We start from the raw sequence: 18,512 nt of genomic DNA, 5'->3' as shown, positions 1-18,512 counted from the left end.
CACCCCCTGAACAATGACATTTAGCCGCTCAAGGCTGTACACATACTGGGGGGAAAAAAATGAAAGGGCATGTCTTATTCGGCGGGTGTTACTGCTGTCGAGCGTGACCCATTCAAGTGATTAAGGCCATGCCATAACCACAGTAAGTTGCCATTTTTAGGGTTAAACCAGGCGGTGAAGAGGTGACTGCATGTTAAACACCCTCTGAAAAGGGGGAATCCATGTCTGACACCACCAATGAAGGAACCGTTTTCCTTCCAGTGAAACCATAGATGCAGGGACATATTACCTTCCAGTGACACCACCAATGCAGAAACACTTTTTCTTCGATTGACACCACCAATGCAGGAACATCTTTCCTTCCAGTGACACCACCGATGCTAAGGCTTTTTCTGCTTTCAATTACACCACTGATACAGGAACAATTTTCCTTCCATTGACACCACCAATGCAGGAACATCTTTCCTTCCAGTGACACCACCGATGCTGAGGCCTTTTCTGCTTTCAATTACACCACTGATACAGGGACATTTTTCCTTACAATAACACCACCATTGCAGGAACATTTTTCCTTCCAGTGACACTACGAAAGCTGAGGCTTTTTCTGCTTTCAATTACACCACTGATACAGGGACATTTTTTCCTTTGGAACTGTGAGCCACATATTTGTTCCCCTGCTTTTTAAATATTTCAGTTTGACTTCCACTCTAGTACCAGGGTGTGAGAAACAAAACACCATCAGGATGGTAAGAATTCTGTCCTAACTTTTTATTCTTTTTTTTTTTTTTTAATTTAAATATTTATTAAATTTTTCATGTTAATACAAAAACCCAAAAAGGGAAATAATTCTCATACAAATAGACATTTATTACATTTCTACCTTTCCCTTTCTAAAAACTCTTTTCTTTCCCGTCCCACTACCCCCCCCCTCCCGCCCCTCCTCCCCCTCTGCAGACTCTAGCCCATTCTAATCTCTTGAGGCTTATTAATTTTTTGTTAACATCCTAGTTCATATTGTCCTATATTTCTCTTTCAATCCTGCTCTTTCCCACTTTTCCCATCTCCTGAAATAAACTCTCATCCTATCTTCCTGCATATGGTATGATCTTTCCATTCTACCTATCTGGTTTACTCTATTAATCCAGTCTACCTCCTTCGGTACCTCAGCTTTCCGCCAAAACTTGGGTATCAACCCTTTCGCTGCATTCAAGAAGTACCAAATACCTGAATCTTTATATTTATTTACAGACGTCTCCACATTGTGTAGGAGGCACGTCGTTGGGTCTAACCCTATGTCAATTTCAGTTATTTCTTCAATCAACTTGACTATTATCTTCCAAAAAGCCTGGATTTTCGGACATTCCCACCATATGTGAAACACCGTGCCTATCTCTCCACATCCTCTCCAGCACATATTTGAATTTTCCCCATTCATCTTGTGCTCTACACTCGGTGTAATGTGCCATCGTGTCACACACTTATAATTAACCTCAACCTCTCTCATACTAACATTATCGTGTATCAATCTAAACATCTTTCTCTGTCTATCCTCATCAAACCCAACTCCCATATCTCTTTCCCATTTTGTCATAAAGATTAACTTTGTGTTTGTGTCTAATTCTGTGAGTATTCTATACACTTTTGAAATACCGTGCTTCCCATCCCTTCGTGTCTCTAACAACCTTTCAAACATATTCCACTCCTGTTTTATTCTCAAAGGTTTCGGTAGATTTCCAATAAAACTTTTCAATTGATGATATTTCCACTCATCTATTCTAATAAAAATGTCTCCCTTCTTCTCTATTAACTCTTTAAGTGATCTCAGTTCCCCCTCCACCAAACTTTTTATTCTAACTTTTTATTCTAAGTCCTAACTTTTTATTCTAACACACAGCAGGGTCAAGAGGAACTAAACTCTGGGTGCTGTGTCCCAAAAACTGCAAGCAGGCCAAAAACTAGTCACCGGTATTGTTTGTGGTCTCCCTGCAGCTGACCTATTCTCCATTACTGACTTCCCATTCTTTGTCCAACATTGTGGGGTTGGTTAACTATAGACAAATGGACTGCTCACTTTGCTAGGGAAGTTGCACTTTGCAGGGGAATTTGCCTTGGAGCTCAGTCAATGTGGGGAAATTTCCCTTTCACGTGCAAAAAAATAAAAAACGCACATTAACCTGCACATAATTGTATGATGGAAATCAGCAGAGCTCCATCTCATTCACTAAGCTCTGGGGAAAATTCACACACAAAGTGCAACTTCCCTTACAAAGGGAGCAGCCTATTTGCCCTTAGTAAAAGAACCCCTAAGTCTCTGTGTGGAGATGGTCATCTTAGTGGATGCAGGGCTTTGCTTCATGTAAAGACAACTCCAAGTCTCTTGCAACTAGCAGTCAGAGGCAGCAGTGCCTTAGATCCCGCACTGCAGATACACAATTCTGAGGCTGTAGACAGAGGAGTGCCTAGGCACACTCACATACCAGATACAAATAACATGTCATGTGACTGGAGGTACAGAGACCTTTCATGTACTATATACTCCTGGTTGCCCTCTAATTCTTTTTAAATTACTGCTTATATGTTAAAACAAACCCGTTTGCGATTTTTAAACTTTTAAAAGCAAAAACTCATGATGAAACGGACAAAACTTGCTTAGTGAGTGGCCCTTTTGGCCCCTTCCTGCCCAATATCCTTCGATTGAAAACGGAAAGCGCTTGGGTGCAAAATAATTGGCCAAACAGCAACTGCATCTAATCAGATGCCGCTGTTGTGTAGGTATTCTGCTGCAGCTGGAGATTCATTCATGTGTGCATGGATGGAGGAATCTGCTTGATTTTTTTTTTCCATTCAGCCAGCTTAAGTGCTTGGTTTCCCCATTCGCTGCCCTTGGAATTGAATTTCATTCACCTTACCTTCCTGGAGAGGAGGATGGCTGAGTGGGCAGAGATTGGCTGCAGAGGTCACAGCTTAAGCTGGTCATACACTAAATCAGTGGTCTCCAAACTGTGGCCCTTTGCTTGCTTTTATCTGGCCTCTACCATCAGCAACAGTGGGGCATAGTTCCTCCTACTTACACCAATGATGGGGCATTATTCCTCCCACTGACACCACTAATGGGGCACTATTCCTCCCACTGACACCAATGATGGGGCACTATTCCTTCCACTGACAATGGGGCACTATTCCTCCCACTGACACCAATGATAGGGCACTATGCCTCCTACTGACACTAACGATAGGGTACTATTCTTCCAATGACACCAATGATGGGGCACTATTCCTACCAATGACATCAATGACGGGGCACTATTCCTACCAATGACACCAATGATGGGGAACTATTCCTACCAATGACACCAATGATGGGGTACTATTCCTACTAATGATGGGGCACTACTCCTCCCACTGACACCAATGATGGGGCACTATTCTTTCCACTGACACCAATTATAGGGCACTATTCCTCCTACTGAAGTCAACAATGGGAAACTATTCCTCCCATTTATACCAGTGATAGGGCACTATTCCTTCCGCTGACACCAACAATGGAAAGCTATTGCTCCCATTGATACAAGTGATGGGGCACTATTCCTTTCACTGACAACAATAATGGGCACTATTCCTCCCATTGACACCAATGATAGGGCACTATTCCTCCTACTGACACTAATGATAGGGTACTATTCCTCTCAATGACACCAATGATAGGATACTATTCCTCCCATGACACCACTGATGGGGCACTATTCCTCCCAATGACACCAATGATAGGGTACTATTCCTCCCAATGACGGGGCATTATTCCTCTCACTGACACCAATGACGGAACACTATTCTTCCCACTGACACCAATGATGGGGCACTATTCCTCCCAATGACGGGGCACTATTCTTCCCACTGACACCAATGATGGGGCACTATTCCTCCCAATGACACCAATGATGGGGCACTATTCCTCCCACTGACACCAATGATGGGGCACTATTCCTCCCACTGACACCAATGATGGGGCACTTTTCCTCCCACTGACACCAATGATGGGGCACTATTCCTCCCACTGAAGCCAACAATGGGACACTATTCCTCCCACTGACACCAAACTTGGGAAACTATTCCTCCCATTGATACCAGTGATGGGACACTATATCTCCCGTTATTACGAATGAGGCATTGTTTACACCTACTCATACCAGGACATTTTCATCTTCCACTGGCCACTGTCTGGCCTCCTAAAGTCTGAAGGACAGCAAACCGGCCCTTTGTTTATAAAGTTTGGAGGCCCCTGCTCTAAATCACTCAATTCCCCCATCCATACTAAACAGCACAGATGGACTAATCTCTCCTGCTGGATATAGTATCCTGACAGCCGGCACCCATGGCTGTCAGAATACCCAAAGACTGGTTGCATATGATTGGATGCAGCTACTGTTTGGCTGACAATTTCTGTGTCTCCAATTTTGGAATTGAAGGATGTTGGGTGAGATGGTGCAGACAGGGACACCCATGGCTTGAATTTTGTCCAGTTCATCAGGACCGGATGAATTATGCTTAGTGTGGGGCCACCATCATCTCCTTTTGTAGACCTCTTGCTTCATTAAGTATCTCATAAAGCGCCATTTGTGTTGCAAAGTCAGGAATGCAAAGCAATTGATTTCAGGATTAGAGGGGGGCACAGAAGAGGGTTCTCTGGCTGCTTACATTGTGCCTTCTGATGGTGCCGACAACTGAAATACAATGAATCTGTTAACAAGTGTCCACACACAGAATGACAGAGAAATTGGGGTTTTTAAAGGGATCATTCCTAGAGACGTGCTCATTTTCCAAAGTAATAAAAATTAACTGGAGGGGTCGACTGGCTCCTCCAATTGCTGGTCTGAGAAAGTTGCTAAAAGTCTTTATATGCAAAAATGGCGGAACAGATCAAGGCATACTGTCACTAACAGTCTTGATTGTTTAATTGTCTCAGTAGGGGTAGGTTGCCTTGAAATTGCTGTGAGCATTGGCATAATGTCATCAAGCACTAGGTATTCCTTGGTAGCATGTCTAAGGACAAATCAACCACAAAATGAATGAAAACCGTCTAGTGCAGTGGTCTCCAGACTTCGGTCCGGGGGCCAGATGCAGCCCTTCGCTTGATTCTGTCAGGCCCTTGGGACACTATTCCTCCCACTGACACCATCAATGGGGCACCATTCCTCCCACTGACGCCATCAATGAGGCACCATTCCTCCCACTGACGCCATCAATGGGGCACCATTCCTCCCACTGACGCCATCAATGGGGCACCATTCCTCCCACTGACGCCATCAATGGGGCACCATTCCTCCCACTGACGCCATCAATGGGGCACCATTCCTCCCACTGACGCCATCAATGGGGCACCAGTCCTCCCACTGACGCCATCAATGGGGCACCAGTCCTCCCACTGACGCCATCAATGGGGCACCAGTCCTCCCACTGACGCCATCAATGGGGCACCAGTCCTCCCACTGACGCCATCAATGGGGCACCAGTCCTCCCACTGACGCCATCAATGGGGCACCAGTCCTCCCACTGACGCCATCAATGGGGCACCATTCCTCCCACTGACGCCATCAATGGGGCACCAGTCCTCCCACTGACGCCATCAATGGGGCACAGTCCTCCCACTGACGCCATCAATGGGGCACCATTCCTCCCACTGACGCCATCAATGGGGCACCAGTCCTCCCACTGACGCCATCAATGGGGCACCAATCCTCCCACTGACGCCATCAATGGGGCACCAGTCCTCCCACTAAGACCAATGATAGGGCACTACTGCTCCCACTGACATCGTCGATGAGGCACTATTCCTCCTATTGATACCAACCATGGGGCACTATTCCTCCTGTTAAACCCAATGATGGGGCATTGTTTACTCTAACTGATGCCAAGACATTTTTTACTCACACTGGCCACAGTCTGGCCCCCCTAAATCCTGAAGGACAGTAAAATGGCCCTTTGTTTAAAACGTTTGTAGACCCCTGGTCTAGTACATCAACAGTGCAGAGAAATAACCAATGGACAGATCTTCTGTTCAGATTTTTATAAAATGAGTTTTCAACAAAACAATATATAATCTTTAATTAGACAGAAGATTCCCTTCCTTGCTATTCTGTAAATAGGCCATATCATCAGACTATGCTGGTAATGGCACCTGGAGGTGATACCTGGAATCACTCTTCCTCCATTCACAAACAATGATACTGTACAAATCCTACAATATAAAATACGGTGGTTAGGAAATGACCATTGAACAATTCGCAAAACTACTTCTGAAACTTGCACTGGCAATTGCAGGCTGCTGAATCAGAACAGCAAAAGGGATGCTGGGCAAAGCAAAGTATTCATAACTAAGTTCACCTTTGGGAACATGTTAAATGTTCTACCCGTTATTAGGGTTGAACATGTAACGTGTTCCCATAGCCACAGCCTCCGCCTGCAGCCCCGACAGATAGTACAGGGAAACTTCTTCCCGTAGATTTGAAAACAGCGCGGGTCTCCGCCCACACGGCCACGTCATTCATTCACGAACGAATGAATGAACTGCAAGTCCTGGCAGCCTTAGCGGCTGTGGGCTTGTAGTTTTGGTGCCGTGGTAGTTCATTGAAGCTTCCTGTCAGAATATCTCCTTGCTTGTACATCCCATATGACAAGCAGATATTCTGACAGGTCTGCAGGAGACCTGCGTGGCACCAGCCATCTACTAATCACTGGTGCAATGCTTTCCGGGCTCCTGCAGACAAAAATAATGCACATTTTTTTGCCTGCAAAAAATGTGCATTTATTATTTTTGTCTAAAAGGTGAACTTATCCTTTAAGGGGAGAGTTCTACTGTAAAGTGAAGATACAGGGACTCATTAAAAAACAGCACATTCATATTCATAGAATGGGGAAGGGTTAAAGTCATTTTTGCTGTGTGGGTCTTTCTATCCTAGTGACTACAGCACCCCTAAAGTGGATTACAGGGACAGGAACAAAGGAGGAAAATGGGAAAGAAAGGGAAAAAAAATGACCCAATGGGGTCACAAATAGAAATAAAAACCCGATTAGAAGTGTCACCTCTGCCTCATTCTCCACTCTATTCAAAGCCAAAAAAACAAATGCTGGAGTTAAAGAGAGCCATTTAAATATCAAAGATGCTTGGTGGAAAATGTTTGGTTGAACAGTGAATGCATCCTATCAGGTATTTAGGCAGTATTATGGCTGTCAGAATACAATTGCCAGCAGAGAAGACTCCTCCATTAACGCTTTTTTGCGTGGACTGGGGAATCGGTTGAATTCTCTTGTTCAGTTTATAGGATTGAATAAAACCACATGTGTAAGGCTAGCATTAGGTTCTAATCCCTCAAGATAATTACTGGTAGGATAAGGATGACTATTGTATGTGAGTGTTAGGAGTGAAATTTTCAGGCATCCTCCAACTACTTTCCCAGTATATATATTTTTTTTTTAATAATCAATGGACTTTGGTCAATAGCTAATTTTCACACTAGTAAAGTTCCACAAAAACCTAAGGAGATAAGAGATGAAAACCAAACACCGGGGCTACCAAATCTGCATTTCCATGGTATTCTGCAGCCAAGAAGTCATTAGAGATGACAATGCTGAACTCTGATGGACTGGAACTTTGGTTCATTTCATTCTTCTGGACGTGGAAACTTTTGTTGGTCAACTAGGATTTCCTGTGTCACGTTTCCTTATCTTCATTTTCGGGCTTCTTGCTTTTCTTGCTTTTTGGTGATAACCCACTGGAATATTCTGACCTGAGCAGATCTGATAAATGCCTCTTCTTCCTGACTAATTTGTGCCCTTCAGCTCTGTAAAAGAAAAAAATATATAAGATTTATCCGGCCTGGCCTTATGTACCAAATACAAGCAATTAAAGTGGACACTGCATCAAAATGCAAGGTCCTGCTATTAGTAAGACCCCCACCCACAGTAATGATACCACACAAAAAAAAGAAAATGTTAAGGAGAATATTTTAAAATGAAGTAATTGTACACTCCCTGACTTCTGCGTTAGAGAGGTGAAAGATAAGTAACACACAGGTCTTTCTGAGAGATCCTGGAAATGTTAAGTGGTAGTTAACCTTTTGAATGTGCTTGTACCTACAGGGACAATCTGTTGGTACAATGAACATCTCCTAAACGTCCACCGTTTAGGAGATGTTCTCATCGGCAATAACATGACCTGGACATATGCAGTGATTCTTTGCATTTACAGTCACACAGTATGCCGCAGAATGCGACCGTGGCTCCCATGCACATGCCAGAGAGTGATATCATCATAGTCCGACCATTCAAACGGCCGTAGTCCATGATCCCAGAAGGAAGACCAGGTGAAGATGGAAATCTCTGCAGTGGTGAGGGCTGGAGGGCTTCAATTATAAGGTAGGTTTGTCATAATGTAGGCGGTGCCTACTAGTAGAATATGACATAAACCTGAAGGGGGCCCACATTTTTTGTTTTTTTTTGGTTCAAGTTTACTACCACTTTAAGTATCCAGACAAACCATAAGTACACTGAGCTAAAGTGTCATCTTGTGAGGTGCGGGATTCCTAGAGTACCCAGGATCTCAACGAAGGGCCACGATGTCAGCCTTGCCTAGTTTCTGTTGGCAGAAGACCTTTCCATGTGTTGTTTATAATTATCTATGTACAGTATGTATGGAGCAGCTATATTTCCTTTTGGCTAAAATCAAGTGTAGTACCTGTTCTTCTCAGTTTTCGGAAGAAAGAAAGCAGGTGTCTTTTTGAGAGGTGGGATTTGGTTAGTATTTTCCTGATGCAATAAGGCTGGAATGGTGGGAAGGCTCCACTTCTTCCAGGGTTGAATCTGGCCTGGTTTACCAGGCCTATTCCTGGTTGAAGGCAGGGTTCTCCGCATTTGCCTGAGGATGGGAGATGCAAGGAGCTGGTAATGTGCTCCCTGGGGGTGGTGTCCTAGGAGTTCCAGAAGAAGCACTTTGGGTTGTACCACACCATTCTGGTTTCACTGGTACTTGGACATGTCATTAATTATGTTTCCTGTCTCACGAGCCGGCCTTTAGGCTAGACTAGGGGAAATACTTATACTGGCTGGAAGGCCTTGTCATTGCACTTGACACTTTTGTATTTTTGCACTATTTATTCACTGGCACTTGCACTGCATGCTTTTTTGTGTGTGTGTTTTGCACAGAAATTAAGCTTGCAGGTTATTGGGGGCCTGCCCTGATGTTGGGGGGAGGTTCTGTGACCTTTGGATATTTTGCCTCCCCCCCAACTGGAGGGATCTTGCTTCACAAGAGCCCCACACTAAGTACTTGGTGGGCCAGCTTTGGTTGGTCCCTAAGGAGTGAACTCCACCTGGCTTTGGCCTAGGAAGACGATGGCATACCTTGCCCCTGTCAGGAGCCTCCCACCCCAGGGGGTTCAAGGTTAAAGGCCCTTCCTCTTTGGAGGTTTGGCCATTTTTGTACCCTCTGTGCACTTTTTTTGTACTGTGATTCCATGGTTCACTGCAATGCAGAGGTCCATAAAAACAAAGATATTAAAAAAAGAACACATGCAGGCACCTCTAATCTCATTGCTAGTCTATAGACAAAGGTCTGACAACAATTTCAATGAAAATTATATACTTGCTAATTAGATTATCCATTTTATTTGTATAAAATCTTGTCTTTGCAAATAAACATTTTATACAGGTGACACCTGTGGCATATGATTTGGGATTTTTAAAGAGAAGTGCATGAAACGTTTGAGTGATTCATGTTAACATACAGACTAAGAGGGAGAGGACGTATTATTCTGACTTACCCAATTGTGTGTGTAAATTTCAGCCTAAGTTACTATGGAGTGATGTAATCAACATGCTTTTTACAACAATGTAGATAAGGGCAGCCACGCAAATGTGTGAAAAGCAACCAATAGCTCCTCCAGCTGGTTGAAAATAAGAATACAATATATTTCATATGCAATGTTTCCCATTTTCTTGGCTAGAAAACTGAAAAAATATTTATTTGAAAAAATTTATATCTTAGTCCCCATCATAACAAAAACATCAACTTTGTTGATAACACTGTATATTAATTTATTTATCAAGTTTTAAATGTCACTGCCGTTACCTGCATAAATTTAAAGTTAACCTTTAGGAACATGTTACACCCGTATTTAGGGTGTAATATGTAACATATTCCTAAGCATCCCTTTCCCACCCCTCTTGACACCGTACAGGGGTTCCTCTCCCATGCAGCCTCTGTCACATTTAAAATGAGAGATCTGTGATTGAATAAACTAAAAGTTCCATATTCCACCGCGGTAGATGGGACTTGTAATTCTCAATGGACTACAAGTGCGATAATCAGTGCACTCGCAGTCTATTAAAACTTTCTTCAGCTCTCTAACTAAACGCCCATACAGAGGTATGGGCCGAAAGCTGGAGGATGTCTCTGCAGGAGTCTGGCATTGCACGCATGATCCCGTAATCTGAGTTAGAAATGCCTTGCAGTCTCCTATGCAAAAAATAATAAATGCACATTTTTTTCCTGCAAATATGCAGTTTGTGCATGTATATTTTTTCTTAAAAGGGAACCTAGCCTTTGAATATTTAGGAGTATTGATGTGTATGTGCTTTACTGGCACAAAGCATGCTCATTGTGGTTCTGAGAATGCCACTCCTAATTTCCCAGGAATTGTTACATGTTAGTGCAACAAACCAAAAAGGTAAGAGGGAATTGTAGTACGGTTTTTCAGTCTACTGTTAAAAGAAAAAAAATAAAATAAATTTTTTTACACTATATATATATATATACAGTTGCAAGAAAAAGTATGTGAACCCCTTGGGATTACCTGGAGTTTTGCATGAATTGGGCATAAAATGTGCTCTGAACATCATCTAAGTCACAACAATAGAAGAACACAGTCTGCTGAACATAATACTACACAAACATTAGATGTTGCCATGGTTTAATTGCACATAACATGTAAACATTCACAGTGCAGGGAGGAAAAAGTATGTGAACCTTTGGACTTAATAACTGGTTGACCCTCTTTTGGCAGCAATAACCTCAACCAAACGTTTCCTGTAGTTGCAGATCAGACCTGCACAACGATCTGGAGTAATTTTGGACCACTCCTCTTCACAAAACTGTTTCAGTGTAGCAATATTCTTGGGATGTCTGGTGTGAATCGTTCTCTTAAGGTCATGCCACAGCATTTAAATCGGGTTGAGGTCAGGACTCTGACTGGGCCACTCCAGAAGGCGTATTCTGTGCTGTTGCAGCCATTGTTTTGTTGAATTACTTGTATGCTTTGGATCATTGTCCTGTTGCATCACCCATCCTCTGCGGAGCTTCAGTTGGCGGACAGATGGTCGCACGTTTTCCTGCAAAATGTCTTGATAAACTCTGGAATTCATTTTCCCATCAATGACAACAATCCGTCCAGGCCCTGAGGCAGCAAAGCAGCCCCAAACCATGATGCTCCCTCCGCCATGTTTTACAGTGGGGATGAGGTTTTGATGTTGGTGCGCTGTGCCTTTTTTTCTCCACACATAGTGTTGTGTGTTCTTCCCAAACAACTCAATCTTGGTTTCATCTGTCCACAGTATATTTTGCCAGTAGTGCTGTGGAACATCCAGGTGCTGTTTTGCAGACTTCAAACGTGCTGCAATATTCTTTTTGGACAGCAATGGCTTCCTCCGTGGTGTCCTCCCATGTACTCCATTCTTGTTTAATGTTTTCCTTATTGTAGATGTGTCAACAAAAATGTTACCATGTGCCAGAGATTTCTGTAGGTCTTTAGCTGACACTCTGGGATTCTTCTTTACCTCATGCAGCATTCTGCACTGTGCTCTTGCAGTCATTTTTACAGGACGACCACGCCTAGGGAGAGTAGCAACAGTGCTAAACTTTCTCCATTTGTAGACAGTCTGTCTTACCGTGGACACATGAACATCAAGGCTTTTGGAGATACTTTCCAGCTTCATGCAAGTCAACAATTCTTGATCGTAGGTCTTCTGAGAGCTCTTTTCTGCGAGGCATGGTTCACATCAGACAGTGCTTCTTGAAACCAATAAACCCAAAACAGGTGTGTGTTTTTTAAGGGCAGGACAGCTGTCAGCAACACATCCAATATCATCACACTGATTGGAGTCAAGGTTGGCTCACTCCTGGCTCCAATTAGCTCTGGAAGAAGTCATTAAGCTAGGGCCTCACATACTTTTTCCTCCCTGCACTGTGAATGTTTACATGTTATGTGCAATTAAACCATGGCAACATCTAATGTTTTGTAGTATTATGTTCAGCAGACTGTGTTCTTCTATTGTTGTGACTTAGATGACGTTCAGAGCACATTTTATGCCCAATTCCTGCAAAACTCCAGGTAATCCCAAGGGGTTCACATACTTTTTCTTGCAACTGTATATATATATATATATATATATATATATATACATATATACACACACACACACACACATACTGTGTGTATATATATGTGTATGTGTGTGTGTGTATGTATGTGTGTGTGTGTGTATATATATATATATATATATATATATATATATATATATATATATATATAAATATATAATTTTTTTTAAATAAATATAATATTTTTTATATAAACAGTCTTTAAGGAAACAATTTACTGAGAAACCTTTCTGACATATTAGTCATTCTATCCCCCCACAATTAGTCATCACATATTAAAAATAAAACTAAAAAGGACACAGAACAGTCATGCACACAAGCAAATATAGAGGAAATGGTAAAAGTTTGTTGTAAAGTTTTCAGTAGGGTCATTATGACAGGAAGCGGAGAGGTGATCTGACAGGTCAGGTGTCACAGATGAAAAAAGAGGGAGAGAACAATGTTCTTGGACAACTTGCCAGCCAGCTTGCTAACAACCGAATTAACCTGTCTAACAGTATGCGTTTATAACAGGGGTTTAGTTAGCACACATTTGCAAATACATACGTAAGCCACAGAGCCACGACACGGCACCCTGATCATCTGTGGTCCTAACTCTAAAATTTGTGAGTCCCCATAGTAGAGGCACATGCATTTAATGGATAGATCAAGGGCAGGTGGACCTGAGGGAGCCACCCCTCTTAAAGGCAAAGGAGCGCACTGGACCCCAGCATGTAGCACAATGGCAACCAGGGTCCTAGTGCACCCACGTACCAAAAAATCCACAGATGATCAGGGTGCCGTGTCGTGGCTCTGTGGCTTACGTATGTATTTGCAAATGTGTGCTAACTAAACCCCTGTTATAAACGCATACTGTTAGACAGGTTAATTCGGTTGTTAGCAAGCTGGCTGGCAAGTTGTCCAAGAACATTGTTCTCTCCCTCTTTTTTCACTATGTGATGCCTGTTTATGTGTCCTTGCTTCATAAGCCAGTTATAGACTTGGGCGGGTGGCCACTTTTATGCAGGTGTCACAGATGCCCTGGCTACAGCACAGCTGTCAAGCACAGGTAAAACAGACAATCAATAGCTTGTAATCCCCTATTAATTAGTGACAGCAGACCACACAGTTGTATGGCCTGAAGAGGTGACCACGTAGGGAGGGAGTCCCTCACAGTTGTATTACAAAAATGCTGCAGTTTGCTGGGTGGTGACTCAGATGTCAGGTCAAAGGTCTCTACTGAATTCTTCTAATCACCTAATTAGCAGGCATGCACCTACCTGTCACAACAAACACTTATGGGAGGGGAAGGCTGGATGAGCCAGACTAGTGGGGCAGGAAGCTTGTTAACATCCTAAGGCTACGTGAGATAATATAGCCTAAGATCATGTCAACTAACCACTTAGGACTTCTAAGAAGAACATCTTATAATGGGGCAGAAAAAAAATATATATATACAGTATCTCACAGAAGTTAGTCCACCCTCACATTTTTACAAATATTTTATTCTGTCTTTTCATGTGACAACACTGAAGAAATGACACTTTGCTACAATGTGACGTAGTGAGTGTACAGCTTGTATAACAGTGTAAATTTGCTGTCCCCTCAAAATAACTCAACACACAGCCATTAATGTCTAAACAGGAGATGCCCTCGCAATCTGACAGATTTGGAGTGTTTTTGCAAGGAAGAGAGGGCAAATATTGCCAAGTCAAGATGTGCCATGCTGATAGACTCCAACCCAAAAAGACTGAGTACTGGAATTACATCAAACGGTGATTCAACAAAGTATTAGTTTAAGGGTGTGCACACTTATGCAACCATATTATTTTATTTTTTTTTATTTTTTACTTCCCTCCACCTAAAATATTTCACTTTTTTTGTTCAACTGAGTTGTACAGTTTATAGGCTACATTAAAGGTGGAAAAAAGTTCTGAAATGATTTATCTTTGTCTCATTTTTTTACATCACAGAAACCTGACCTTTGAACAGGTGTGTGTAGACCTTTTATATCCACTGTGTACACACGCACACATATTGCTCAGCATAAATGAGTACACCCCAAAAGATTTGTCAGGAAACCTTTACTTTCTACTTTCCTATCAGAATCAACATTTTCTATTAGACACTATACTACAAAATACTCCCACAAATGTGGGCCATTGATTGCATTCAAGATTTGTTATTTGCACTCACACAAAAGTATTTTTCCTAACAAATTCATTCAAGGCCATGTTGCAAAAATGAATACACCCCAATGAAAGTCTTAGGCGCAAAGCTAAATTTTAGAGAACAAAATCATAATTAACATGAATTCAACTACAGGTGAGTCTAATTATTCATTAAACAGGCATCCAGCAGACAGTTGATTATAAAAGGGTGTTCCTTAACAAAGAAAACCCCTTCCCATTTTATGTTGTCAGCAAAGGCACCACATGGAAGAGAAATGTCACAAGGCCTGAGGAAGAAAATAATTTTTTTACACAAGAAAGTTGAAGGCTACAAGAAGATTAGCAAAGCTTTACTTATCAGTCACAATACTATAGCAAAAGTGATACAAAGATGGAACTGCAACCATCTCACAGAGACGTCCAGGCTGTCCACAGACGTTAACAACTCGACAGAATAGTCTTCTGATGAGAAGAAAATCGCCATGCAAGCTCACTGTAGTTAGCTAAAGAAGTTGAAAGCCAAACTGGGGTGATTGTTTTCCGTTACACAATATGGTGTACACAGCAGAGGAATGGCATACATGGGTGTCGTTCAGGAAGGAAGCTTCCCCTAAAGCCCATACACAAAAAAGCCTGCCTAGAATTTGCCAGGGCTTATGCTGAAAAAGAAGAAGACTACTGGGACTCTACTCTGGAGTGAGGAGACCAAGATAAATGTTTTTGGAACTGATGGCTGCAAAACTGTATGGCATCGTAAATGTGAGGAGTACAAAGAAAAATGCATGGTGTGTACAGTGAAACATGATGATGGCAGTGTCCTTCTGTGGGGCTGCATGAGTGCTGATGGTGTTGGGGAGCTGCATTACATTGATGGTATCATGAATTCACAGATGTACTGCTCTATATTGAAAGAGAAGATGCTACCATCACTCCGTGCCCTTGGTCGTCATGCATTTTTCCAACATGGCAATGATCCAAAACACACATCTAAAGCCACTGTTGCATTTCTGAAGAACAGGGTGATAGTGGTTCAGTGGCCAAGTATGTCTCCTGATCTGAACCCAATTGAACACCTATGGAGAATTCTGAAGAGACAAGTTGAGCATCATTCTCCATCCAAAATCCAGGCTCTAAAAGAGATCGTTCTTGAAGAATGGAAAAAGATAGATGTTGCAATATGTCGTCAACTTCTTCATTCCATGCCTAGAAGACTTGGTGCTGTCCTTACAAATCATGGAGGTCATACAAAATACTAGATTAAGTCATTTTTGTTTTAGGGTGTATTCATTTTTGCATCAACTAATTTGAGCAAAACTGAAGATTTTGTAATCTAAGTGATATTATTAACCTTACTTTCATGTAATGAGCTAAACAAATGTTTTATACAGTAGAACTCAGTTTTGTCAAAATTTTGGAAATTGTACTTGTGTTCATTGAGATGTTGATTAAAATCTTACTTCTCAAAAAGGGGTGTACTCATTTATGCTGAGCACTGTATATATATATATATATATATATATATATATATATATATATATACATACACTCCAAATTATTTCTTAATGCAGTCTTCAGAGACATTGATTCACCAGGTAAAAGGGTAAGTACACCACCACTATATGTAATGGATTGTGCAGACTATGTGCACCCCACTATCGTAGATATATATACGAGGGTTCTCTAATAAATAAATATATATATATATATATATATATAAAAGTGAGGAAACGTTTTGAAGAACCCTCGTGTGTATGTATATATATATTGTGGCAGTGCGGTATCCTGCCCCGGTGGAAATCACAATGGAGACCCAGGATTCTCAACCATACAGGTTGAGGGGCTCCAGGCAGTTCTCATAATACAGAGGAAACTGGCTTATCAGTTTCCTCTTTGTTTTGTAAAGCCTGTTTTGGGACCTGTAGCCTGGAGATTTCTAAGAGATTTGGGAGGGATGAAATCTCCAATCCTGGGCCCATATTTTGAGAGCAGCCAGCGCGATGATTGCACAGGTGTGTGCAGGCCTTTTTGTGGAGGCCAGGTCATGATTCTGAGCTCCACCCCGGCAGACAGGAGGTCTCTGCCTTGGAGTCAGGTGGGCTTCACCAAGGAGAGGTGGAAGCCAGACTAGCTGTGTGCTAGAAGTTTGCTGTGTGCAAAAACAACCTTGTGGAAGAAGTCTGTAGGAGACATATATAAAGCGGTATAGCTGAAAGAGCCAGAGGCCTGAATTGGTTTGATGTTGGATACCCCTGTGTGGGAAGCATTTGTGTTTCTGGAACTTTTTTCTTTTAAATAAAATTGGGCAACAAGGCCCTGAAAGAAGCGAGTTGCTGTGTGCCTTAACAAGAAAAGCTCTACCATTTTGAAGCGAGTTCCCACAATATATATATATATATATATATATATATATATATATATATATATACATATACACATACACACACATGCTTCAGTCAAAAGATGAGTCCCTCTCTGGTCTTGTCAGATGAATGAGTGATGAACATGTTATTAGCTGCCACTGTATTTGTTCTTATTACTTCTCATGCACACATGATGTTTTTTATAACTTTCCTAGAAGCTTTTCCTCCTGGTAGCAGTGCTTTGGCAAACAAACACTGGATGCTTGTAAAAGTGTGTAATACGATTAGCCACTGTCAAGCGTTTGGGCAGTAATTCATTTACTTGGACAGAATAAATAATTTATTCTGGACATTGAAATGAATTAACGCTCAAGCGCTAAATGAGCCTACCATTAACACACTTTTACAGTTGCTCCTAGGTGTTTTTTTTTTTTTTTTGCCTATAAACGCCTCGAAAAGTTTATGTGTGCCTGGACACATAGGTTCACAATCAGGGGAGTTTAGAGGCAGTAAAAAAAATGCCAGATGCCCCTAGGAGCAGCTGTAAAAACATTCAGTGTGCACGAGGCCTTAGTGCATGTGTGTCTTATATACATGTACATACAAGAAGCCTGTGCTTAACATATAGTATAGGATGCCTTTGCATACCTTTTCCCAGGCTATCATGCTGATCCTGTATTATTAATACTTTGAGTCACTGACCCAGAAACTTGCAGAAAGTAAAAATCAAAGAGGAATCAGAACTCCTGAGCTAACATACTTGGTCTGGGTTGGCGCTTCAAAGCAGTAAACGTATTGGATTAGCAAGGTAGCCAGGTAACTAGCTTTTTGTGGAATGAGGGGTCAGCAATGGGTTCCATTAACTAGATTATAACATAAAGAACTTAGAAATAGTTAACTATTTTTTCTTTCGAAAAACTGTAACTGTTTCGAAAGCCTTGTAATTCACCCTACCTTTGTCACTCTGTACTGTCAGCCATGTGACACCGCTACTGCAGCTTTGTGTATCACTGGCCTGCTCATTAAACTGTGAAACCACATTCCCAACTATACGAGGTTCCTCCTGACATCAGGATGACAGCACTGTGCAAAGTACCTGACTGGCTCATGATACCCAACTTTCCGTATTTTGCCCGATTCATCTTAGGGGACATTAGTAAGATAATATAACAAGAGATCAGAGGCATTTATACTAACCGCTTTAAGAAATATATACACACATAATATTGCCAAAAGTATTGGGCTGCCTGCCTTACACACACAAACTTTAATGACATCCCAGTGTTACAGTCTGGAGGGTTCAATATTGAGGTGCGCAGTCATGTTGGATCAGGAAGGGGCCATCCCCAAACTGTTCCCACAAAGGTGGGAGCATGAAATTGTCCAAAATGTCTTGGTATGCTGACACCTTAAGAATTCCCTTCTTCCCTTCACTGGAACTAAGGGGCCAAGCCCAACCCCTGAAAACAACCCCACACCATAATCCCCCCTCCACCAAACTTTACACTTGGCACAAGGCAGTTAGGCAAGTACCGTTCTCCTGGCAGCCACCAAACGCAGACACGTCCATTG

At 42.0% G+C, this 18,512-nt stretch overlaps 1 protein-coding gene across 2 annotated transcripts in view; it reads right to left on the bottom strand.

The window, feature by feature from the left end:
• Window positions 1-6,049: 6,049 nt before the first annotated feature.
• DDX31 (DEAD-box helicase 31) overlaps window positions 6,050-18,512 on the bottom strand; it is a 157,511-nt gene continuing 145,048 nt past the window's right edge. For both annotated transcript variants that reach the window (XM_089675089.1, XM_089675090.1), the window contains exon 20: window positions 6,050-7,838. In XM_089675089.1, the coding sequence (XP_089531215.1) occupies window positions 7,709-7,838 (130 nt within the window). In that variant the 3' untranslated portion in view covers window positions 6,050-7,708. The remainder of the gene's footprint in view (window positions 7,839-18,512) is intronic.

Source organism: Staurois parvus, unplaced genomic scaffold (genome assembly GCF_062004578.1).
Source record: "Staurois parvus isolate SC_StPar_1 unplaced genomic scaffold, SC_StPar_1.0 ptg000154l, whole genome shotgun sequence".
In the NCBI taxonomy this organism is placed as follows: domain Eukaryota; kingdom Metazoa; phylum Chordata; class Amphibia; order Anura; family Ranidae; genus Staurois; species Staurois parvus.
This window is presented reverse-complemented; position numbering and strand designations above follow the sequence as displayed.